Source organism: Lissotriton helveticus, chromosome 3_1 (assembly GCF_964261635.1).
Source record: "Lissotriton helveticus chromosome 3_1, aLisHel1.1, whole genome shotgun sequence".
In the NCBI taxonomy this organism is placed as follows: domain Eukaryota; kingdom Metazoa; phylum Chordata; class Amphibia; order Caudata; family Salamandridae; genus Lissotriton; species Lissotriton helveticus.
The window spans coordinates 1,441,130,777-1,441,155,587 of NC_136061.1; the positions used below are offsets into that span (position 1 = coordinate 1,441,130,777).

At 40.7% G+C, this 24,811-nt stretch overlaps 1 protein-coding gene across 1 annotated transcript in view; it reads left to right on the plus strand.

The window, feature by feature from the left end:
* Positions 1-2,886: 2,886 nt before the first annotated feature.
* Positions 2,887-24,811, plus strand: part of LOC144824265 (contactin-associated protein-like 5) — a 1,259,345-nt gene continuing 1,237,420 nt past the window's right edge. The window contains exons 1-3 of the mRNA XM_078683400.1: positions 2,887-2,974; positions 5,377-5,487; positions 7,392-7,585. Coding sequence (XP_078539526.1) covers positions 2,887-2,974; positions 5,377-5,487; positions 7,392-7,585 — 393 coding nt within the window. The remainder of the gene's footprint in view (positions 2,975-5,376; positions 5,488-7,391; positions 7,586-24,811) is intronic.

A 24,811-nucleotide genomic window follows, 5' to 3' on the forward strand; every position in this document is an offset into this window, starting at 1 on the left:
TCAATAAAGTGGAACTATTTGTACCCAGAGCCTGTAAATTTAATTTTACGAGTGGGCCTGTAGCACTAAGCGTGCCACCCACTTAAGTAGCCCTTTAAACATGTCTCAGGCCTGCCATTGCAGAGACTCTGTTTGCAGTTTATACTGCCATTTCAAACTTGCACAATTATTATTTGCCAGGCCCAAACCTTCTGAACTAATATATATGTCACCCCTATGTTAGGCCCTGGGCAGCCCAGAGGGCAGGGTGCAATTAAATTAAAAAGTAGGACCTACGTTTGAGTCTTACATGTACTGTTTGTAAAATAAACTCTTAAATTTGGCCTATCTCTCGCATAGAATAACATTGGTGTTGCCTATTACACTTTGTAAGTGTAATCTCCAAATGAGAAGAGACAACAAGTTCGTGTTTTGTGTTCGTGGAATTCTAAATTAAAATTTTAATTTATGGCAAAGTCGGATTTAACATTACAAATCAGAAAATGTCACTTTTAGAAAGTTCACATTTTCTTGCCATAGCCATTTGGTGCCTGCAGTTTGCCTGGGTCACATGACTGGGTACAGTTTGCAGTTGGTCTTTGTATATTTCTCCTAGGCAACCACACACAATGAGAGCTGAGGTGGGACTGAATGGGCCATCACTGGCAGGATGGGAGGAAGGTACTGGGCACAGCCCCACTTATACTTGAATAGGTTGTGTCCTGACTTCACACAAAGGGCCTAACAACTTCATTGTGACTTCATCCAGCTTGGAGCCAGGGCAAGGGAGGAAGGGAATTCCATGTACTTCAAAGTCACTGTCTAGAAGCTTCTTTCACCCTTCTGAAATCAGGGCTCCTGGGTATAAAAGAAGGACCTCACACAGCACCACTTCAGTGAACTTCTGGACTTGTGGATACTCTGCCAGGAAGAATCTCTGCCGAGCTACTAAAGAACTTCCACTCTGCTGGATTCTGCTTTGCAGTGCTGATCTGATGCTGGCTATCCTCTTGCCCGGGTGAGAAGGACTGGACCTGCATCTTTTGAACCCAGAATGACTCCAAGGGCCAGTTGGCTGGCCTCCTTATCTGAAGCCTCAGGGACATACCAGGCTTCTAACAACCCAGCATCTTAAATTGGACTCTTGTCATCTGTGAGTCTACCCTGCTAAGTGATACCACCCTAGTCTAGGACCTTTGGAAGTGGGCTTAAGGTGCATTTCCAGCCTCTGTGGATCCAGCTGAACCAACACATCTCCACGCTGCGTGGATTGGACCTGTTGCAAAGGCCGGCATTGCTGTGGCTGCCCGTATTGCCTTCAGAACCACTGCTGCATGACGCATCCTCAGCGCAGGCCCTCACATCCGTCATCGATGGCAGCAAGACAACAATGCTGGACTCCGCATCCCAGCCTCACGGCCATTCAGAACCAACGTATCACCCTGACTGAGCACCGCATCCCTGGTGAGAGAGTTCACATTGCAAGACCCATTAACGGGATTTTTGAATTCTACACAACAGGCCCTCACAGTGCATCCTCACTATGCGTCTTAGAATCGAAGCATCATCTCGGCTGTGCAATGCATCTTCAATGCAGATCCATGCAGCGCTCTGCAAACCAGGATTCAAGGTTCTTTTATTTAGTGAACCTAACTGGGTCCCTGTAGCCAGCCCCCTTTCCATCGTGGTCGCCTAAACTTTTGACTTTGTCCCGTTCTGGCGCAACCAGATATCCACAATTGACACTTTTTACTGCTTGGCACTATTTTTACTAAATAAATTACATTCAATTACTATTCGTAAAAATTTGATTTTTGTTGTTTTTACCTTATTTTATTTATTAAAATCTATTTGCTAACTGTGTTGTGGTCTCCTTTTCCGGTGTGTTCTCACTGTGTTTATGTTTGAAATACTTTACACATTGCCTCTAAGTTAAGCCTTTCTGCTCTGTGCAAAGCTACCAGGGGGTAAATACAGGTTAATTTGTCGTTTGATTGTGTCCTACCCTGACAAGAATTGTGGTTGCTATTTGACCTGGGATCACACCCCACTCAACCAAAACCCCGATTTCTTACATTTTCCCTAATAGGTCATATTAGTGGAAGGTGTTTAGAACTTGCACAGCTTAATTAAAAATTACACTGGACATTAGAAAACAATGCTTCACGTATCTGTCCGTTGGACCGAAAGCTGATTTTGTTTTTGATTTACAAATTAATTTCTTTCAAGTTTCTCCTAGGTTCAATAAATGTCACCCCATGTGTCTTTGGATTTATGCATACAAAAGAGCCAGATGGGTGCTCCATATATTGGAAGCTGTGTCATGTTGGTGATATAAGCTTAAATCAGTCGCTTTAAGGATACCATTTATATCAATTATAAAACCTAATTAATGCATTACACAAAATGGGATAAGATTTTTTTTCTTGAGTCCAGCATGATAATTAATTATAAAATATCATTCCAAAATAGGGATAGTCAGTAGCGGTATATAGACATGTTTCACATATGGATCAATATGCTTTGAAAATTATTTTTTGAAAAGTCATCACCTTTTAAGGTCTATTTTTATGTTATTGGTTTGTTATTAATTTGCAAGTACAGGATGTTAAGAGTGTGTTGCAGACCTTTGGAGGTTTGATCAGAGATGAACAAATCATCTCCATAATATAAAGCTCAGGTATGCTTAGAACCTAAATATAAAGGTTCTAGTGGTGTGAGAATGGTTGTATGTTCAAAGGCACTGAGAAATATATTGAACAAATAGGGTGGCAAATCACTCCCATGGTGAAATCCTGTGTAGTAGAAAATCTGATTTGATTGTTCATTGTTTTCTATCAGAGGCAACAGTTCAACTTCTCAGAGGTGAGCGCTGGAGTGAAATAAACCAAGATTTGAGATGCTGTAATGGACAGTCTACCTGTTAAAGTCTTTGGCAAATTTACAAATGTGCTATCCGGACGTGGTTTACGTGTAGACATTGCTGAAACAGTCAGTAAGACAAAGGTTTGATTAACATTTCCAAACCTAAATTGTCAAGGTTTAAATAGGTTATTTTAACCTAAATATTTACATCCTATTTTTAAAATGTTGATAAAAAAAATTCTGAGAGGACTTACCTTAGACAGTAATATATTATTACTGGGGAATGATTGTAGACACTTCTTAAATGACACACTGTTATTGCACCCTCCTAGTTCTTTGGGATACTACAAATTTCCCAAAAATAAATTATTGAATGATGTTAGAACTCTTCAAAAGATTGCTAGTTTTACTACTGGGATCCAGAGCGTTGGAAAGCTTGTATTCCTTAATGATACTATGTGTATTCAATGTTGAGAACACAAAACATTTCAAAACAAATTAAGTGAGGTAATTTGAGAGTCATATTTGCAGAAGTCAGGAACATATGAGAATTACGAGTCAAGCCTCCCATTCTCAGAGTAAATCGCAAGATCTCAAGATTTTCTTTGCTGTATATCCAGGTTAAGTTTAGATGAGGTTCTAACTGGAATCTTTCAGGCTAAATTAATTACAGTCAGTGCTTGGTTTTGCTTGGCTCCCTATTGCTAAACTTGCATCAGGCCATTACTTCTTCCAAGCAACTCTAGCTTTCATGAAATACTTTTTTTTTCTCCACTGACACTATTGCATCTTGTCTTAGCAAGTGTCATATTTTGCTATTTGGATATTCGATTTTGCTTGAAATCAAAGAGATTCCTTGGGCAATTTGTACTTTTTCCAGCTGTTCAGAGCCTTATTCAGACTCGTTGTGGTATAAGCTTCATTTGTTCACTTTTCTTTTTGATTTTAGGGTTCTCAACAGATGAGAGGCCTATTGCTTTTTGTTTCTCTTTTCATGTGCAGATCATGCTTTGGTACAATTTCATAAGCATGTTCTGAAGGTGTGTTACTTACTTAAAACGATAAGAGCCCCCATTAGATATTTAATTCTAGCCATTATTGCTTGAGACATGCAACCCAATTTAGGGCAAAATGTGAAACCTGATATATGCCACATTTCATTCGAATGATTGCTTCCTACTTATACATTACTTGTCTACTTATTACTGTAAAGTTGGATCAAATGTTTCATCTCCTTTTTGGATAGTTCAACATACCAAGTCAAGCCCAGACGTTTTCTCAGGCAAATTGTACACTTCACCTTTTGGGTGCTTCAGAGTTCAACAGTATCCCTGAGCCTATTCAACATGTATGTGGTCAAATTGTCTCCTAAATACACACTTTACTACAGTGGACAATGGTACACTAACAAATTTAGTAGTTGCAGGACTACACCTGTATTCCTTTGTCTGTTTCTCCAAAGTTCTGATGCAATAAGGAGTAGGCAGATGGAGTTGACTCCTGATTTAGTATAAACTTTCCAGGTGTACATCATCCCCACTTATGGAAAAGAGCGTACTGAATAGTGCCCGGTGTCCTTGAAAACTGTCTTCTAAGCACAGACAGCCCTCTCTAAGCCTGATCAATGACCCTAATCATTATATTATACCTGCGTAAATCCTTCTCCAGCACCCTATGCAGTGTCAATGTAATCATTATACCCCCCTTTCCTCTGCTGCATCCACCTCTCCCTCTTCCTGTAGAACAGAGGTTAAGACTAATATATGGTTTAAATAGGACAACATTGAATGCTTATAGTATGTTGATATTTAAAATGTAAGACTCAATCACAAAAACCAGGGTGTCACGTTTTATGTATCATAGGACTTCGATAAGTTGGAAAATGTTACTATGAGTTGTGGGTTCTAGATTTAAATGAGACTCTAGATTGTCAACAAAACTGTAAGTAACGAACTATATTTCTCATTTGGGTAAAGAGCTTTGACTGTAATCATGAATTCTGTATTTGTCCATAAATCACCATAATTGGAAAGTGCCTCCTACAATTCCTCAAATTCATAAATTATGTCACATGGCCTATCAGACTAATTTTGATGAGCACTACCCGACCATGACCAAATACATGCATTTGGATAGTCACAATTAGCATATAGGTTTCGGGTTAAAGCTTTCCTTTGGTCAGAGTGAGATAATTCATCTCACATTTTGATTTGAATTCTTCTCAAAAAGTTTTCAGTTTCTACCTTTACTGGAGCTATTATTTGAGCTCAAGCTCAGTGACACTTGGCATGAACTGTAAAAAAGGAGTCCCCAAGGGGGAGAGAGAAAGCTAGAGCAGGAAATGCACAGAGGTAAACAAAGAAACTGAGATTAGCAGGATTTCTGAAAATATCTCCAAACCACCAGTCCACTGGGAGAACAAAACAAGATAATGTAATCAAGCGTGTTCTGCTGTTACTGTTATAAGTTGGACGAACAAGTAGTGAAATATATTTTTCTGATAGCAGGTTTCTGTTTTCTTCTCCTCCTTAGATAATTGTGACGAGCCTCTTGCCGCCTCCTTGCCACCAACTGCTTTTGACAGCTCCTCAAAGTTTTTTGGCTCACACAGCCCAAGCTCTGCAAAGCTCAACCGAAGAGAAGGTAAGATACATGTTTTGAAATGCCTGTCATTTTTCGATGGAGTTTTGATAAATATTTTATCCATTTAGAATTGAATCTTTGCCCAAGAAAAAATGGATCTTGTCAACTACTTTGAGGGCTGTCAGGAGTTGTAATTTACTGTAGGAATTTAGAAAAGACCCTCTGATTTTACACAACAATTGACTTGAGTCTATTGATGTTCTACAGAGACTGCTAAGTAAAAGTCAAAATCGTGGAAGAATAAGAAGAAACTCGGGTTAAATTCACACTTGGATACTAGCATGGACTACATTCTTTCTATGGGCACTGTTGTTTCATTCTTTTCTTCTTTTTTTCTTCCTGCTTCATCAAAATATTATGTCAGTGTTAACAAGGGTACTGTTATCAATCTATATGCATGAAATTAATAAAAACAAATATACAAGACATGATGTGTATGTAATCTCTTCATAGACTTACACCTCTACAGTGTGCAATTGTTTAAAACCCTAAGACAGCGCCACAAACGACAACATGGTATTCAGTTCATCTTTAACCCCTTCGATGCTCATGACGGAACGGTTCCGTCATGAGCCCGTTGGCTCATTAGAACGTTCAGCACAGAGTAGGAATCTGCGCCGCGCTGATGTGGTTAATGTGCTATGAGTTAATGGACTTTTTTTTACATCGAAGACGTCATTCGAATGACAGTATCCCATAGGTATAAAGTGGCATATTTATCTAAAGTTTTGCATCATTCTTGCACCACACAAGGGGACGCACGGTGACATAAAACATAGAATGAGATTTATCAAGAAAGGCAAGTCCACCTTGTGTTGCCCTGCCTGGCATGGTAAATATGGAGTAATGCAAGCCATTACCTTGCATTGCTCTGCCCTAGGGAGGTGTTCCATGGGTAGAGATTGGGTGTTCTCATATATCCACCCTTGGATATTGGTGCGTTCCCGATGTGCCATGAGTAGACGACCTGGGAATGCTATAAAGTGCTACGCCTTCCCATTGGAGGCATAATGAGAAATGTCTTTATTTCTTCTAGTCTTTTCACTATATATGTGTGCTGAATTGTGCCGCACACATAGAAAGAGAAAACGTCTCACAGGATTGTTTTTGTGCAGGAAGATGTCCCTCTCTGCACAAAAACAATCTTGCCTGCAACACCTGTGTTAGCCCTAGGCAGCACATAATGGGCCAGCGCAAGGAGGGGACAGGAGTGCACAGTATAATGTTACATAATTATGACAAGCACTAAAATATTGACAGATGTATCGTTTACACTATACTCGGCCAAGGAGTGTGTCATGAATGTAATGGCCATAAAGAGCTATTAATGGATTTATGCAGTGTCTGCATTAAATACACGTGTGCCTCGGAAAAAAGGGGCTTCACAAATGGGTAGGAATTCATATGGGCCTTGATACTATTTCCTCTTCACTATAACTGATGTGAAATGAAGATAGACCAGAAGATGAAATGATCAAAATCCAATGAGAATTTAGGTTGTCTAATTTAGGATTTTCTTTTAAATAGTTTCACGACTGGTTAGAGCCATTTCATTCTTTCACTTTTTTAATTGGATGCATACCTAATTTAACACCTCTACTTCATATTCTATTTAAAGCTAATTGGTTTGCTGTCGCTCAAGTTGTGGTGGAAGACTTCCAAGCTGTAATTTCTAGTGACCTTCCCTTCTCCTCCCTGTGTACCTACCTTCCCAGCACTGCTAGTTTAAGTCCCACTGCAGTTTTTTTTTATAGAAATGAGCCTCTGAAAAGTAACTTAAATAACCCTTTCGTTTGAAAGCTCTCATTAAGTTATGATACGTCATAAAGTGAATTTACATTGAAATTAGGAAAATATAAGAGAATGAAATGGTTCTAAAATTAACTTTTTCTTATTGTATGTAGGAACAGGCGGCTGGTCCCCCTTGGAATCGAACACCCAACAATGGCTCCAAATTGATCTTGGAGATAAAGTGGAAGTCACTGCAGTTGCCACACAAGGCAGATATGGCAGCTCAGACTGGGTAACCAGCTATGTAGTGATGTTCAGCGATACAGGGCACAATTGGAAGCAATATCGACAAGACAACATAATTTGGGTAAGTAAATAGACGCACAAGGAAGTCATGGACTACCATTGACTGTTTTCACAATTTCAGCAGCATCGCTATTTAGTGAGCTTCGCATTAACAAGCAATATTACATGAAGGGAGCATAAGAAAGTAATTCATGTATTGTCTCATAGAAGCTGAATATTTGAAGGTAATTTAGAACAAAATATTTGTAATCAATGGCAAATACAAATAAAATGCCTGCAATTCATGCTGACTATGGGTCTGATTTGTGGTTTGACGCACTTTGCCGTCTCTCAGGGTATACATTTCATCGCCATTCTAACGGAGTGCCCTCCATTAAATATAGGGATGGCCGCCGGCCTTTCATTCATCTCTGCATGTTGGAACGTTTGCCTAGAGACCTAATCCTAAAACAGTGGGTAACATATTTCTTGACCTGGCACTGGCCTTGGCTGAAAGATTAGTTGCTATAGCATGGAAAGTCACTAGAGGTCCTGTATAAACTAGGTGAGGACAGACGTGATCTACTGAGCAATAGCTGAAGAGGATGCATTGCAGATGGTCAGAAGACACGGCATAGGCAACATATAGCTGCTTTGTGGAAGGAAGTGGCACAGTTTTGTTTTTCTACTTGGTACAGGGGATGGAGCAAGGCTCAGACTCTGGAAGAAGGCTCAGATCTCAACCCAAGTTAAGGGACTTATATTATCTGTGACATGACCTCCTGGCCACTCCAAGATACGTTATCATCATTATTATTTGGCCTACGTTATGTCCAGAATCTGCTGTTTTGGTTATCGTTAATGAGCTTTTCACTGTTATGTACTTTGCCCTGTGATGCTTTATGGTTGCAGGTAGTCTGTAAAACTGCATCATCATGTTACAAAAATGATTACTGATGTGTCCTGTATATGTGTGCATGGTTTGGATTCATATTTATTTTATTAAACAAGTTAGAAAAGTCTCTGTACACTGTCATACCAGTTCCTTTCAATGCACAAAACGTTGGTGGACGGACAGTCATTCACCAAACATTTGCAAAGTTTTTGATTTTGAGACACAAACTTCCAAAGTAGAAGTTAGTTTGTGAAACTCAAAAAAACAAATGGACCTGACACCCTGGAAGTTTCCTCCTAGTGTCCAGGGGCACTATATTTTTCTGTCTATCACTGTTTCAAGACAGTGAGGAACATGAGGAATTGAAAAGTAAGACTATACACCATCCACACTTAATAGGGAAGGCAGTGTAAAGCCCTAACTCTGACCTCACCTACTCCAACTGGCTGCCTGAAGAAGTATACCATCAATTAAGCCAATGTGGGGCCTGACAAAGGAAATCTAGAGGCCTGCCTGTCTCAGCATGAGGCAGGAAGACACAGTGTTAGGTGGACAGTGTACTCCATTGCATTGACGATAGAGTTGCCTGTCCATTAAATCCTAAATCAAGCCCTATAAATTTGGTGATATTTTTCACAATAATGAATTGAAAATGTTGCATCATTGCAATATGTGGATAAACAAATGAGAAATATTAATCGGTAAAGATTACAATTTGTAAAGAATGTCTGTGACAATCGCCTTAAACACAATACACATTAAATACATTTAATTGCCCTACATGAATCTGTAACCAGAAGTAATAACTCAAATCTGCCGGGAATACTTGCACTTTCTCAAATTCTCTTTAGATATTAACATATTAATTGTGTTAATGTTATTAGATTTTGTCCTATAAAATGAACATAAGGCATCTTGAGTCTGAGGCATAGTTTGAGTTAGAAATGGCAGCCCATAAGCTACTTAAAAGCTACTGAGAGAAGAAAAGTCTTACGATTCTAAGTAAACAGCTGTTTAAAGCTTTCCTTAAGGTACAGTGAGATTAAATGGCATATGATTGTAGTAGAAAGTTATTCCACAGTTTAAAGAGAGTGACCGCCTTGTCAACTATGTGTGATGCAAGGCTTGGTGAGGAAAAGCAAAGAACTAGAGCATAACCTCCTGCAGCTGGAATGACTAACACAAACTGCCAAACTATGAAGATGTTTGCAATTGATTTTTTCCAGATGATCTGCTCTAAGGACTGCAAAGTTTCATATTCTCTGCAGGCTGACTATGTTGACTTCAGGTAAGTCAGGTGGAGCCTTCTGCTTCAATCAAACTTTGACATGGTACACCTCCATGCTACCTTATAACGCAGATTTATTGGCAGGAAAAGTAGAATATTTCTGAGATGATTAAGATGTAGCAGAAGACAAGTGAGAATGCATTATCCTGCGACTTGGGGAAAGACCCTTGTTTAGGAATTTTGAACATAAGAAGCAGGTTTCCAGTCAGGAAATGAGGTCTATTCTTTAGTGCTCGGTCATCAAGGCAGACAGACAATTGGGTATCATTCATGCATGACACAGACAAACAGTCATGAGATCTAATTACTTGTGCCAGTGGGTGTATGTGTACATTAAAAATCATTGGTGATTCATCAGCGCCATTTGGGACTCTGAGCTCAATGTAAAGGTTTTAGGGTGGTAAGTAGACTGAATGAGAATGATCCTCAAGGAAGGAATACAACTATGCTTCACTGAACAGTGCCTTACATGATTGAGAAATTGACTGTGTTGTCTGGGGCTTGAGAAATTACTGGCGCACGAGAATGCACAATGGGGTCAGGATAGAAATTGTCCAGAGACCTTGACTGATGATTTTCAAGTGTTGACATGTTTTTCTCAGAACTGGTAATACTCAAATTTGCCCAAGTGCCTGAAGAGGGTTGGAGAGAGTGAGATAACAAAGAGTGATTTATTGTAGAGTCTGAGATTTTTATATATGAATAGACCTCTAGAATGTTTAGATACAAAACTGCAAATTCTTCATAGAATTGCAGTGAGGAGACAACAGGAACGGATACACAGGAAGGCTTCAAAAAACATTGTAGCGACTAAATTAGAATACATTAAATATTTCTGGACTGTCAGATGCTGCTGTAAAGGAAACTTGGTTTTACTTAAACAAGTTATTTTTTTGTAGTACTTCAATTGTTGTTTGTAGGGGACAGCATCACTTTCTATAAACAATTTTCCCCTCTTGTGTTTCAGGTGCCTGAGAGGTAGTTGGCTCTTTTTTAGGTCATTAGAGAACCACTTATTTTATGGATGTACTGATATCATCAAAAATGGAGTCCCTACTCAAGGGAGATGGACAGGGTCATTGCAAACACATGTATATTTAGTCACTTACTAGAAACTACTCATGCCTGTAGCATACTCAAAGGTAATTGCAGTCACACCTCTGCACTCACATATACAGGAAAGTACTGACACAATCTTCTGAACCAAGCAGTCAAATAGTTCGTGAATCATGGGTAATGGCTACCAGTGCACACCTTGTCTGTTTATTCTTACTCCAATATTCACTTGGTATGCTATAGGTCTTTCTCAAGTATCAAACCCATGTGTTAATTCACATAATACACTTCTAAAAAATGCTGTTGGTATGCAATAAAGGATGATATTTTGTGCTTGAGAGATTGAGAGATGTCCTTTTGAGTTGATTATGTTAGTCGTGCATTTGCAGGCCTCCATACCAAGTACTACATAGAGTATGCCATCCCGAAAACAATTGGCATACATGTTCACAGTAGAATAGAGCCTGGCTTTCAGTTTAAAACACGAATTATGTGTTGCACATAGAGTATTGCTTGCAGGAAGAAGAGGCAGCCTTATGATGTACTGTTGGCTTTGTAAGAAAATGTGATATTATGTGACTGGCATAGGAGTCGCCAAATATCCGGATACGGAGTCTAAAGTGCAGCAAAGGCTACTTCAATTATATATCGTTGTTGTGTCCACCTGTGGCTGTTTTCTCATTTTGACACAGCTGACCCTGAATTTTCTGAGTGGCCTATAGGCTGTTGGAAATTACAATATGCAAGATGAATAAAGATATTAAGGGCCATGTTCAATGCCACAATAATGCCCTGACTGCAGGACCGGACTCCCAGTTTGTTACACTTAGGCCTTAGTTTTGATCTACGCTGGTCCATCAGTGCTGGGCAGGTGCATACAACATGGTCCAGGGATTCAACTGATTCCCCGCAACCCCTACACACAAGCTCATCTGATGGATGCTGCCAGGGAGGTAGATGTTTCAGAAGGTGCCACTCGCCCAGTCTAAGCAACAAAAATCTCTGTTTTAGGTGCAGGGAATATGTGCAAGCAAGATATGGAAATGGAGAGGCCAGCTGGTAAGAATTCATTTAACATTAGACTGGGATATATACCGATCGGTAAACTCCGTTAAAAGGTAGAGATATTGCTTTACATATCAGCATCAGCATTAGGCACTGGTAATGAGTGCTTTGGAGTTTCATACAGTAATTTTGTCCCATAAGTTACTGGTTCCTGTGACACTGGTAACTCCCCAAGAAGAGGGTTAAAGGCATTTCAAGTGGGACTCTGCAATGCCATTAAGAAATGAGGAATCACTGTGCGAATTGGTAATCCTGCATCTGTTCTCCAAAAATTCCTTTCCCATAGTTTCACTTGGAGATATCAGCCTAAGTCTCCAGTTGAAGCCCAATAGTGGTGTTCTGACAGTTCTGTAATCCTGACTCATTGATTACCTGAAGTTGCATGTTGAATAGGAATTACCACTGCACGCAAAATCAACTTCTACTATTGGGACACTGTGAATTACCTTTCTCTAGCCCAGAGGGACCAAACTAGACGTCCCAGGCTGCCAGGAGGTAAGAGAATCATTTCTGGTGTGCTGGGAGGGGCCATATAACATTCTCTCACTCCCGCAAGTGGGCCACTGCAAATTACCATTCTCCAACCCAGAGGGACTACACTACATATCCCAGGCTGCCAGGAGGTGAGGGTACCATTTCTTGCATGCTGGGAGGGCACATATGAGATGTTCTCACTCCTACAATTTGGGACACTGTGAATTACAATTCTCCAACCCAGAGGGACTGGGTCACAAGTACCAGGCTGCCAGGAGGCAGGGAAACCTTTCTTGCTCCTGCAGTGCAGGACACACCCAGATGAGCACCCAAGCAAAGACTCCACCAGGAGTTGGGCCGCCCCCCTGTTATGTTACTTTTTTGTTCTTTGACATTTAGATACCTTTGTTGGGGGAGTTACCATCATGGCTGAAAGGAAATCTACAACTAACAGCAACGTCAGCTGGCAAACTCAATAGTAAGTTACCTTACAAATGTAATGGGTGCCAATGAGTAGGAAATTGGCACTGTGGAGGAACACTTGAATCGAGAAATTAAATAATTATCTGGGGGGCAGGCAATGGAAAGGGGTCGGGTCTGTGAACTCGTAGACCAATCCCCCTACTATACCGGTTGGAACTAGAAGGAAAAACACTTGTGTTGTGGATAAACCTGGAGTATTAGTTACTTTGGTGGATGGGACTACTCATATAGCTGTATAAGACTCACGTTGCTCACCCCCTACTGGTTAAAAAGAATTGCTGTTCGCACAAGAGAGAAAAATAAGCCCCTGATATTGCAGCAGTTGAGGAGGAGGAGGCATTAGCTTGGATGGAGGGAGGTAATATAAATTTGGATTTAAAAAACAAATTGGCTTGTATGGAAGAGAGGCTTAATGCTTTTGTGAAGATCATTTTAGGAAGTTTTGACATTTTGGAGTATCGCTATATAGGCGTTTGACAATAGACATCTGCACATCAGTCCAATAAAATGAGGTCCTAATGTGTTAAACTTGGGCATTTATAAGCCGACACAGCTCATTTCAAGAGCCAAAGCTGTATTATATCCTGTGGACTTGCCTCAGTCCTCCCATGGCCGCACTGGACAACATGCATCAAAACATTGGTGTTGGATGGTAACTCTGCACCTGTGCATGTAGGAAATCAGCAGCAAATTTCAATGGATTTTTCAACTATTTTGCATTTGCCTCCTGAGGCAACACCGTATATGATAGTCCTCAAAGAGGTTACTCCCTTGAGGTTGACTTACCTGAGAATCAGGATCAATTGGTGAACAAGGTGGTGCACTGAATTAACATCAGGGTGGGTAGTTTTGGGAACTGCATGATCAGTTAATTCTGTTTCGTAAAGTATAATAGGTGATAAAGTGGCCTAAACCTGACAACAATGAAGAATTGTCATACATTTTAGAAATGCATTTGTTGTGCAAAAAATTCTGGAAAGGCTTAAACATCCATTGAGTGCTTAGAGCGAAATTAAGGAAATTCCATTAGGTTTTTTATATACCCTAGTTATCCGTCTATCTCCAGTGTTTCCCCCATAGCATGCTCTATCTCACTCTCCAAAAGGTTTACACCCCTTTGATATCCTGATTGTTAAGGAATTCTGCAACCCAACTGCCAGAGAAAACAACACCACCCCCGCACTGGAACTGTGCAACAACCTGGCTGACTTTTTCCATGACAAGATCGCGACCATATACAGTAACTTCAAACCCCAACCCACACCTACGGACTTCATTAATGGATACACTACCACCGCAACTGACACAAATCACACATTGACACCCTGGTACCTCTTCACCCCCCAGGATACCACTTCCACCATGAAATCCATCCACTCTAGAGTTTTCATAGACCCAGGCCTGCACCACATCTTCAACCTCAAAATCCAAAGCATCGGCCAGGAATTCACCACCCTAGTCAACACCTTCATCACCACCACAATATTTTCCGACATCTGGAAACACTCAAAGTCACACCACTACTCAAAATGCCCTCAGCCAACCCCAGCAAACTCAAAAACTACTGGCCAATCTTCCTGCCCCCATTCCCAGTGAAGGTACTGGAAAAGATCATCAACAAGCAACTCATGACATACCTGGAGCAGAACCAGCTACTTAACGCATCCCAATCCGGGGTCTGCAGAAATCACAGCACCGAAACCACCATGATTTTAGCCTCTAATAACATGTGAACCCTCCTCAATTGAGGAGAAACAACAGTTCTGATCCTCCTCAACATCTCGGGAGCCTTTGACACCGTATACCACCAGATGGTGATCGAAAGACTCCACTACATCGGCATCCAAAAGGATCCACTTATACGGATCACCTCATTCCTAAGAGGAAGAACACAGATGATACACCTCCCTCCTTTCACCTCCAAACCCAAGGAGATCACCTCTGGTGCCCCCAAGGTTCATCCCTCAGCCCTACACTCTTCAACACATTTATGACCCCACTGGCCTACATTATCAGATCTCACGGTCTCAGCATAATTTCCTATGCAGAGAACACCCAACTCATCCTCTCATTCACTGACGCTCCCACCACCACCAGAACCAACTTCTACAGATACATGACAAGTGTTGAAGACTGAATGAAGAACAAATGACTGCTGCTGAACACAGACAAGATGGAAGTACTGATATTTGGCAACAGCAGCAACACATGCAACAACTCCTGGTCGGCTTCAGACCTAGGAACACACTAGATACCTCAGAATCATCCTTGACAACAAGCTCACCATGAAATCACAGATCGACGTCGTCTCCTCAGGCTGCCTCCCCACTCTATGAATGACATATAAGATCTACAAGTGGCTAAATCTACACACGAGATGCCCCAAGACACAGGCCCTCATCACCAACTGACTTGACTCTGGCAATGCCCTCTATATAGGAATCACTGCACACCTCCTTGAGAGACTTCAGACCATACAGAAGACTACAGCCAGATTCATCCTTGGCCTTACCTGATGAAACCTTATCACACTCCACGTAAGGCAACTGCATTGGCTTTCCATACAGAAGAGATGCCAATTCAAGCTGCTGTTTCATGCACACAAGACTCTACATAACCAAGGATACACCCACGTTAACGATTGCCTGAACTTCACCAACCATTGAGAAGAATACGCTCTGCTTCTCTCTCACTTGCCCATACTAACTACATCTACCAAAGCAGAAGTGGAGGACTCTCTTTCACCCAAATTGCAGCAAAACCTGAAACATCCTCCCCACGTAACTCCTCACCATCACCCCACTACAGGAGTTCCGAATGGCCCTCAAGAGCTGGGTGTTCAAATAAGCCTCCATGTTCTGCAAGAGCTTGGATACCCTATTGGGTGACTAGCTACATCTTATAAATCCTGATTGATTGATTGATTGATCAACTATACTGACAGCAAAAGGTGGTTACCATCTCTAGCTCTTCAGATTGGTCTGATAGGGGAAGCCATCATGATCCTTCTTTGGTTATTCCATCAATTAATTTTCCCGCTGCTCCCAGTACTGTCGGTGAGATCCATACTAGTAAAGATTTTGCTAATCATACAGGTTCAATCTATAGATTTTCTACCTGGAAGATTGCAGGTCTGTCTACCAAATTGTTCAATGCAAAATGGTGGACTGATATAAAGAGTTGTGAAGTGTTGTGCCTGCAATAAACTTGGAACTTGGAACACAGGCAGAACCAGTGTCGAGACAGCTTGCAGCACACACGTTTCAGGTTGATGGTTAGAGTGGCTTACTCATCCTCTAATGTGCACACAGGCACTGGACTTCTGGGGATCACCTGTTCTCAGGTTGATCCCCTAGTACTTTATATATTTTGTCACGTTTTTACTTACGTTTGCTTCAGACCAGCTGGGTCAGAATTATCACTGTCAGAGCCACTACACAGATCTTACACATCTTCCAGTGCAGCCCTGAAGAAGTCACGGGACACGTCCCCTTTGTGACGAAACACGTGTTGGCTGGTCGTGTGTTTTCAATAAGGAATAAAAGAAACCTAAGAAATATACCCGTGTCGACCTCACATGTTATTCTCTCAGATTGCGAGACCTTATTAACCAAGTATATTACCCTATGGACGCGTGCCCAGGACTTTGCTTCTCCTCATTTGTGTTGGCTCCCACCCACACATACACAGGCGTTTAAGGGTAGTTCCCCATACCTGGCAGCACCTTATTTACCTAGATCTCTTCATACCTCACGCGTTCTAGAGAGAGTGCCAAACTTCCTGATATTCCAAAACCGTACACAGTGACAATAAACTTGGATAACATCCAGTGAATATATTGATGGCTTTACAACTTATTTTACTCCTATGGTCATAGGGAAACTCGGGAAGGGCAAAAGGAGGTCTGACAACACAGGTGTCTCTCTTACCTTTCTTAGCTGCGTAGTATGGGTTAATCTTGACTCCTCTTATCGTCAATTAATTCTGATAACCTGTTGTGTGCATAAACTGTTATCAGTACATTTTTATAATAATATTTTTAATCCAAAGAATCTTGCTATATCTAGCCCCTTACACAAGCCAAGGATCTTGAACACTGCCGAAACAGTCATAATTGTAATTATATTTAAATACCTCTTTCTACCCCTGATGAGGCATCAAATCACTTTTAGGTAAGTAGTATGCTACTCAGGAACCCAAAAACGATCAATGGTGATTTTATGTGGGAAATAGGAATTTAATTTAGCAGTGGGCATGTGAATATGTTAGTTGTATTGAAAAGAAGAATGGAGGGATAGAAGAGGGAAGTGTCTAGAAAGTGTTTACTGGAAGATCATAGAAGTAGTAGGAGGTTTGGGATGAGTAAAGGAGGGATGGAGGAGGGAAGCATCTCTAGGAATGGATTAGGGAGATCATAGTAGTAAACTGACATGTCACATGAGTCTAACGAGGGATACATGATGGAAGAATTTATAAAGGGTTGTTTGGAAGACATTAGTAGTAAAATAAGGTTTGGGGTGATAGAGGAGGAAAGAGAATAGAAAGGATTATTTTGGAGATCATAGTAGCAAAATGAGCTTTGGGATGAGTCAGCAAGTGGAGGTAGAGGCTATATTGGGAGAGGTATAGAGGTAAACAAAGGGTAGTACATTGGAGAAACTCAAATGTGGTTTTTTACAGTAGGAGTAAATTAATATATATATACAGATATATAAGTAAATGGAAGGTTACACACATAAGAAAGGTAATATATTAATATTGAACTTGTATTTAAATTAACTCAGATTTCAAGTATTGAAGCACTTTAAGGTAATTTATTTGTGGTTTTTTTTCAGTGATTTAATAGTGAAGCAATTGTAGATAAATATTTAAGATAAACTTTACATATTGTGATAGATAAATAAATGGAGAAATGTAAGTATATAATCAAATCATTTATTTGAGTACTATGCTGCGACCTATATACATGTTAAGCTTTGAATAATATAACCATAAGTAATATATACATTTGTTAAGCAGACCTAAAGAAAATCTGTATATTTATAAACATAGTTATGATATTTATTTATGCAAAGAAATACACATATCTAGACACATATATGTAACCAAATGAAATGCATATCTACACAGATATGGTGTACATTTGTGTTTGAGTAGGGTGATTAGGTAGGGAAGAGTTAACTCTTCCGTAGTCTTCTGAAGATAAGATAGTTATCCATGGATCTTATGTTTGGGGGTAGTGAATTCCATGGTTTGGCTGCTTGAACAGAGAAGGATGTGCCACCTATGATAATTTTCTTGTATGGTGGGATTTTGAGGTGAGGTGCCAATCTGGAGCGGAGGTTTCTTTGTTAAATGTATGTAGTGATTTTGTTCCTGATGTAAAGCAGACCTGTTTCATGTATTGCTTTGTAGGTGATACAAAGCAGCTTGAATGTGGATCTTCTGGCAATCAGTAACCAGGATAGGGTTCTCAAGGCATGGGAGATGTGGGCTTGTGGCTTTACATGTATGAGTAGTCTGGCAACAGAGTTCAGAATCTGTTGTAATTTTTTCATAGTTGATAAAGATGATCCATGGCAGAGGCCTTTGGCGTACTCAAGTTAAGACAGCACAAGAGAGATAGTCTCCTTGACCTTATGTGGAAATCCCAGGTGGGAGAAGATATGTCACAGAGTTTTTATACTAATGAAGCTTGATCTTGCTAATTTGTCCACTTGGGCATTCATTGATAGCTTGGAGTCCATGGCAATTCCAAGGTTTCTTACTTCCTTAGATACTTTAGGAGGTGGTCCCAAAACACCAGGACATGTGGCGAGTGGGTCATACTTTTTCCAATTGCCACATGTGAGTATTTCAGTTTTGGACGCATTCAATTTACAATGGCTCCATGTCATCCACTTATCAAGGGCTCTGAGGCAACTGAAAATGTGTAAGTTTCCAATGACTTTGGGCCTTTCCAATTTAAGGAGTATTTGCGTGTCTTCTGCATAGTTTTAGCATATGAGCTGAAATGTATTGATCATTGGCGGTAATGACTTCATGTAGATGTTGAAAATCAAGGGTGAGATGATAGACCCTGAGGGACCCCTACTTATGTGAAGTACGGTTTGGATGAGAAAGGTGGAGACAGGATGACATTTGTTCTGTTTTGAAGGTAGAATGTGATCCAGTATAGAATAATTCCTTCTATGCTGGCTTCGTAGAGCCTTTTTATTAAAGTGTCATGGCCAACTATGTCAAGAGCAGGTGAGAGGTCCAAGAGAAATAGTACTGCAACCCTGTTTCAGTTTACATTGTTTTAAGGTCATCCCAGATGGTGATGAGAGCAGATTCTATGCCTCTTCCTGGATGGAATCCTGTTTGTGAGTTGAAAAGTATGGAATCATTTTCAATTGATTGTTACATCTGGGTGAATGCTGTACTTTCTATCTGTTTGCCCAGGAAAGACCACTTTGTAATTGGTCTGTAGTCGTCAGGATCAACCGAGTCCTGGTTAGTTTTCTTTAATAGTGGGCATATGTAAGTCTTGTTTAGGTATTCTGGAAAGATTCCCATAGTTAAGAAGTTATTGATGATTAATCTTCTTACTGGTGTGGCAGCAGAGGCAGTTAGAAGAATGTTGCTGAATATTTGTGGTAGACACGGGTTAGATGGGCTTCCAGCAGGCCTGCTTGCTTTGACCAGATCCATACATTCTCTTTGTGATATTTATTTGAATGAATGGAGAGACTGGGTTAGCCTAGTCTTGGAGGGTATTTTTGGAAATGGGTTGGCACTGGTTGTTTTCCTTTGTTTTAAGTATAAGTCCAACATGCCTGCTGTGGTTGCGTAATGATGTGCCAGTTTGCCAGTGTATTCTTGAGTAATGGGATGAGTTTCTTCAATGCTTATAGGTTTATAAGATTCTTTCTTTGCACATTTAGCGTTTTGAATTGTGTCTGAATAGTACCTTTTTGTAGCTTTTTTGATTGCTGACTTGTGTAATCTGTTAAGCTTCTGTAAGTGACGTTTGTCTTGATTGCTGTTTATTTTGAACCAGGTGCCGTGCAGGTTTCTAATATGCTGTTTTATCTCTCTCTGTTCTGTATTTCTCCAATGTGCCTTTTTTCTTTTGTTCTGTTTTGATATTCTGAGCGGTATTAGGATATCAAAAGCTTCCTACAGTCACTCATATAGTTTTTTAACTGAATGTATGTGTCTAGATCTGTGTTGGGTGTTAGGTGTGTTTCTAAGTATTCAAAATTGAGTTTGTTTCATGGTCGATAGGTGGATGCATGCATTGCTTTGTGGTATTTTATGTTGGGAAGCTATCAAATTGTTTGTCTGACTATGTGACTGGAGCAATTGTTTAAAAGGTAACTAGTTCTAGATTTGCAAAAATGACATCTAGGATGTGTCTAACGATGTGTGTGGGTTTGCGGATGTTCTGATGTAGGTTCAGTGAGTCATGGTCAATAATGATGGGTTTTGGATGCGGCATATTGGATTTGTCATGCCAAATGTTTAGGTCACCAAGAATACATAGGTTGGAGTGTAGTGTTATCAGGGTTGAAGCTGTGTCTAGAAATGTGTTTGAGAATCTCGCATTGCTAGGTGGAGGTCTGTAAAGGAGATCTGTAAAGGAGATTGAAGTTACAGGAAGATGTTTGTTTAGGGTTGCATCTGGTGAAGAGGACCTCACAACCTTGTATGGAAACGTTAGCTTTAGTGAGATTTATTGTTTGCTTGAATATAACATCTAGTCCATCTTCTTTTTTGCCTACACGATTTTGTCTGATAGTTTGATAGCCTAGAGGAATGGTTTCATGCAACACTAGAGCCATGTTATCTCCCAACCATGATTCAGTATTTAAGAGTAAGAATGAGAGTGATTGAGCACTTATTACTAGGCAGTTTAGAGAATGTGTTTTAGTGATGGTGGGACTGTTTTGTAGAAGGGTGAGCTGTATTTGTTTGAACTTGTAGCATGTGTGTCATTAGTGGTGGTATTAGGATTTCAAAAGTGTTGTTTTCTATATTGTATTCCTCATCCAGCAGGCGTAGATGGTTTTTGAGAGTGAGTTGGGGAGCTGTGTTGTTTTCGTAGAGTAGCCTTGTTGTGTAGTAGACATTAATTTGTGAAGTTGTGAAAACTGGTATCTGGTTTATTGTGTTTGCGTCAGTTTAGGGTGGACGGTGTTTGAGTTAGGGGGTGATGCAGCATGCGGGTAATATTGTCAGTCTCTGAATTGTGCAATGGATGAGAGGTGTTTAATTTAAAGTTGTTGTGTTGGTGTATTTGTGGTAGGTGTGGGTGAAGAAAGATACTTGGGAGTAAAGATGGTTTACGATGTGTATTATTTGTGTAGTCAGGAGGGTGGGAGTGGCTTTATGTTTCAAGTTTGTGATGGAAAGTATTATGCAATAGTGTGTGTGTGAGATTTTGTTGTGATGGGGTGTGTGTTATATTTTGTTTTTGTGGAGTAGTGATACAAGATGATGTGGATATCTGCGAAGGATCTGTATGTAAAGTATTGTTGAGAGGAAGTTAAATGGTAAAGGGGTGGTAATGTGTTTTAGAAAAAAGTGTACGTGGTGCATGAGAGGGGATTGACAATAGTTATGAGTTTATGTGTGGTGAGTGTACTGATTGTTTTGTTGTGTGTTTCTGGTAAAAAGAGGAGTACGGTGTTGGTGGATGAAATGTTGTAGGGCTGCGTATAGGTTTGGATTGTAATATAAAGGGTCTGTTAGAAGTAAGTAGAGGGTAGAGCTTGTGCTTTATATGGACAGAGAGTGTGTGCCTGGATGTAATAAAGATATATATAGTGTCACCTTGTGTTGCTTTGGTGATGTGTGGATTTGTTAGTAGTATAGGACAGAGTGGTATTTTGTGTGATAGTGATGTTGCCATATGTGGTAGTTGGGGTAGAAAGGTGTATACATGTGGTTTGTGGTGTTTTGCAGTGGTAGTTTTTTTTTGAAGTTTTATATAGCATGAATGTGACCCAAAATCAGGTATCAGAATGCTTTGCATGAGCACCAGTTGTGTTACATGAGGACACATTCATTTTTATCAGGCATAGGTAGATTAGGTGATTTGCCCAGAATCATAGGATGTTGAGCGTCGTTGCCGAGACTCGAACCTGGTTCCCTAGATTTGAGGTCAACCAGCCTAGACTACAAGAGGACAAGAAAATGTGGTTGGGGTTTATTTGTAGTACATGAGTAGAGTGCATTTGCTCTGAGTTTCTTAATATGTTTGTGGATGTGGATGGGTTAAGGTATTGTTTACTCTTATAGATGGGAGATTTCAATACACATCACTGTCAATTGTCCGCCACTGAGTCTTGTGTGTTTACGGGCCCAGAAGGATATCACATCACAAATTTTTGTCATAGACCATTTGGCGATGTATATAAGTTACAATTAATGAAATATAATTTGTATTTTGCTTTTGACTCCTAGACTGTGAATCCAAAATTAAGCAAACACAAAGAGATGATGGACGGAACACTGAAACTTTTCAGACATTCCACCCAGTCACAGATCTGGGTTGAATCCATCATCGTTCTTTAACTCACATTGCCACACCAATTCAGAACCAGCCATATGCAAATCACTCTTGAACCTGTGCCTCATAGGAACAGTCTAGACCGAACTGCCAAGCCAGATCTTCCCTGGAACGGAAACAAGCAAACTGGGACTGGCTTTGGGGTAATACCCCTCATCTGCAGGCTAGCTTGAATCCAGTGGCAAAGTGAGCAAGGGACCCACGTCTGGGCATACACTGCCAATTTAGGGTGAAGAAAGCAAACACAGAGAGATGATGGACGGACCACTGAAACTTATCAGACACTCACCCTAAGTCACAGAACTGGGTTGAATCCATCATCGTTCTTTAGCTCACTTTGCCACACCAGTTCAGACCCAGCCATATGCAAATCAGCTTTGATCTGGTGCCTCATGGTAACAGTCTGGACTGACCTGCCAAGCCAGGCCTTCTCTGGACTGTAAACAAGCATCCTGGGACTGGTTGGATAACACCCCTCATCAGCCAGGCTAGCTTGAATCCAGTGGCAAAGTGAGCAAGCAACCTATGTCTGGGCATACCCTGCCAATTTAGGGCGAACAATGCAAGCACAAAAAGATGATGGACGGAGCACTGAAACATTTCAGACACTCACCCCCAGTCACAGATCTGGGTTGAATCCATCATTAAGCCCCACTAACATTGGGAGAGGATGTTTCAGCTCAATTGATTTTATATTGTTTTGTCATGATCTTAGGAGCTGGCCGAAACCGAACTGCTTATAGTGACCACAAACTCTTAGCAATTTTGATTCAAAGCTCTTTGTTTGACAAGGTACAGGCTGATATGAATGAATGCATTACCATTGGTTTACTCCTATAACAAGGGATACTAGTAAGATGGGCTTAAATTGACACATTTCTATCTGATCTGGTTGTCACCAGTTGCTCTGATTTCCTAATTTGTTCATGTTAGAATCGTTATACTGGTGGACATAATTGCTAGCTTTGGGTCAATTTGCAACAAAGCCAGGAATTTGTATACCATCCCATCTGTAGAAGAAGAAACATATTAGATGATTTGACTCAAATTGTTCCAAGGCCCATAATTCTTTACTGAGAGCATTAAAACAGTTCCAGTAGACCCTGATGTGGTGTGAGGTTGCAGAAAAGAGTACAAGAGAATTTTAATGGTTTGGAAAAGAGTAATTTGTGAGGAAGTGCACTAAACTTTAAGCACTCTTAGAAATAACAAAATGATTTGGCAGACTGTTAATAAGAATTATTTCCATGATTCTCATGACACAGGTCTTGACAAAGGGATGAGTTCTGATGACTGGGAAAGGCATTTTACAAAGGTGTATTCAGATTCAGAGCAAATTGAGGCATTTGATGGTAATCAGTCATATAATAGATATTATTTTCTTTTGGATGTCTCTGCTTTTTCTGGCCTTGAAAAATGGGAAACACTCAGAACTATGCGACCAAAGCCACTTGTTTTGGAAACCCATAAGCGTAACCATGTTTGCCAGAACGAATTTGCCTAAACTGCGCATATGCGTTCTAGTGTTCAGGGTGGGCAGGTACTCGATACAGAAGCGTCGGAACAGGAAGCAGACAGGTAAGTGGGGCTAGGGCCAGGTCTGGGGGGATCGGTGGCAAGTATTTAGGGCTGTAGTGGTCTCTGGCTAGTTTTTAGGGCTCAGGAAGGGGAGGGGGTCAGGGTACATTTAAGGAGGGGTTACGTTTTAAGGGCTCTAGGCAGGACTCAGGGGTTTGGGTAACTTTAAGGGCTGGGTTAGGGGGAGTATTTAAGGAATAGGGTGTTTTAGGGCTCAGTGCGGGGGGACAGGTAAGGGGTTTGCAATTTAGGACTCAGAGCGGGGGCGGGTAGGGGTTTTGTAATTTAGGGCTTAGGGTGGGGGGCAGGTAAGGGGATTGTAATTTAGGGCTTGGAGCAGGGGCCAGGTGGGGGTTTGTAATTTAGGGCTTAGGGTGGGGGAGGGGGGTCAGAGTAGTGGCAAACTGAGCCATGTATACACTGTTACTATTCATGCCTTCGCCACGAAACTGCATGGTGAAGGCATGTGTGGTAAAGGAATTTGGTTAAGTCGCATTAGTGGTTCAGGCTGCATGGTAGAGGCACATGTGGTTGAGCCTTGCATGCTTCTATCATACAACCCGTGAAATAGGGCTAGAAGATGTTGTAGAGGCAATAAATAGATGCCCTGGTGGGAATGCTCCAGAGGCAAAAAGGATCTCTGTGGTTCTTTTCAAGGAGAGCATGTCTCTCTGGGCCTCTTTTTTAGACAATCTGTTTAAGGCCATTGTTAGTACTGGCCCTCCCGAAGCATGGTCACATGTGATCAATGTGGCCAATATAATGAATCTATTCTATAGCAAAAATAATGGGAAGGGTTTTACTCGAGCACCTTCAAACCTGAGATCATGATAACAACATCGTTTCCAAACTGCAATTTGGTTTCGCTTTAAATTTGTGGGCTTCATGATCAATTATAACAGATTCAGGGAAT